Here is a 1873-nt window from a genome sequence, read left to right on the forward strand (position 1 = left end):
GAGGTAAGTGGTTACATCATGGGCTGGTGATGTTTGTGGAGTCATGAGGTAAGTGGTTACATCATGGGCTGGTGATGTTTGTGGAATCATCAGGTAGGTGGTTACATCTTGTGTGTTTTAAAATGTTGAAGAAAACTGGAAAATTTTACATGATCTAAATATTGTTAATTATATTCATGAGACAATTTGTTTTTGTATCTTTTCCTCTTGACAAAATGTTGGTAATTTTATAAACAGTTTTACTTGTAATTGATGTAATTAGTAGCTCTGTAATGCTTGAGGTGAAAATAATACATTTTATTAATAGGATTCTATTGGTGAAAATGCGTAATGGTAATGTATGACGTGATAAGACTTGATTATCTGGTTTCTCTATTCTAAATATGACTATTTTCGTAAGCTTCAACCGTTAATTATTGGTTTGGGTTTACATTTTTTTAAAATAAACTTTGGTTTCAGTTTCTTGATCCTTACATTTTGTTTGTTGTTGAAGCTACATGTTATTTCTAAAGTTGTCTCATCATGTTCTTGGTCTAGATGTCTCTATGTGTTTAAAGACACTAAATGATGCTATTTATACTCTGCTCTAAATGACACTTAGCTCACATCACATAATCTCGTTCACATTGGGAACAAACATATCTCTAAACAGTGTACCATGAGAAAGTTCTGTATTCACGGCACAAGTTGTAACATCTGGAAATTTGTGGAGAGTTTGATTTTATTTCTCCAAAAATAACTCATTTTACAAGAGGAGTATATATTATTTAAGAAATGATTTTCATCCATCATTAGTCAACGTTTAAGAATATTGTTTAAATGGTCTGTAAGTGAACTATAATGTTCTAAAAGTGTCATTTTGTGTCAGTCTCTCATTTATGGACAAAGACATGAGAAATCAATAATAATGTGTTATCCAGAAATGTGTTATTTTGAAATCCACGATAAAGAGAACTAACATTCTTCTAAGTTTCTTATCACCGTGTTTGGTCTTGATGTGGGATTGTCATTTAGAACAGCATAACATCTGAAGTTTAATACTGGTAATTCTTTAAACATGTGCACATATCTAGACCAAGAATATGATGAGAACAATTTATAGTTCCAATGACAAACAAGAAACCTTGGCCATCATTTAGAAGAATCAGAGTTTTATCTTCATGATTAAATATGTATTCTGTATGCTTCTGAATATTTTCTAGACAAAATATAATGTAATATTGCCTTGTCCTTAACTGCTGAATGACATCAGTGGACTTGTTTTACAAGTGAATATTCAGCATTCTTGTTTCGTTATTATGTCTCTACAAAGTTGTTTTACACTTTAACAAGTTCACCTTTTTTTGAAAGACTAATTTATTTGACAGAGTGCATGCTTTCCTGGAGCAGTGGGGACTTATAAACTATCAAGTGGATGCTGATAGTAGGCCTACTCCCATGGGTCCTCCATCAACGTCTCACTTCCACGTTCTGGTAGATACACCTTCTGGGCTACAACCCATCAACCCACCTCGAACACAGCAAGTAGGTATTATTGTGAGGGAAGTGTGTGAGTTACTGACCCCAAACAACAAGTTGTACTTGTTTTCGTGAGGGAAGTGTGTAGGTAATTCACCTGAACACTAGTAGTAGTAGTTTTGGTGAGGGAAGAGTGTAGGTAACTCACCTGAACACTAGTAGTAGTAGTTTTGGTGAGGGAAGAGTGTAGGTAACTCACCTGAACACTAGTAGTAGTAGTGATTCGTGAGGGAAGAGTGTAGGTAACTCACCTGAACACTAGTAGTAGTAGTTTTGGTGAGGGAAGAGTGTAGGTAACTCACCTGAACACTAGTAGTAGTAGTTTTGGTGAGGGAAGAGTGTAGGTAACTCACCT

At 34.8% G+C, this 1873-nt stretch overlaps 1 protein-coding gene across 1 annotated transcript in view; it reads left to right on the top strand.

Annotated features, from left to right (window-relative positions):
• Positions 1 to 1873, top strand: part of LOC106470417 (SWI/SNF complex subunit SMARCC2-like) — a 56735-nt gene that overhangs the window by 32746 nt on the left and 22116 nt on the right. Inside the window, 1 exon segment of the mRNA XM_013930973.2 lies at positions 1368 to 1524. Coding sequence (XP_013786427.1) covers positions 1368 to 1524 — 157 coding nt within the window.

Source organism: Limulus polyphemus, unplaced genomic scaffold (assembly GCF_000517525.1).
Source record: "Limulus polyphemus unplaced genomic scaffold, Limulus_polyphemus-2.1.2 Scaffold3988, whole genome shotgun sequence".
NCBI lineage: Eukaryota > Metazoa > Arthropoda > Merostomata > Xiphosura > Limulidae > Limulus > Limulus polyphemus.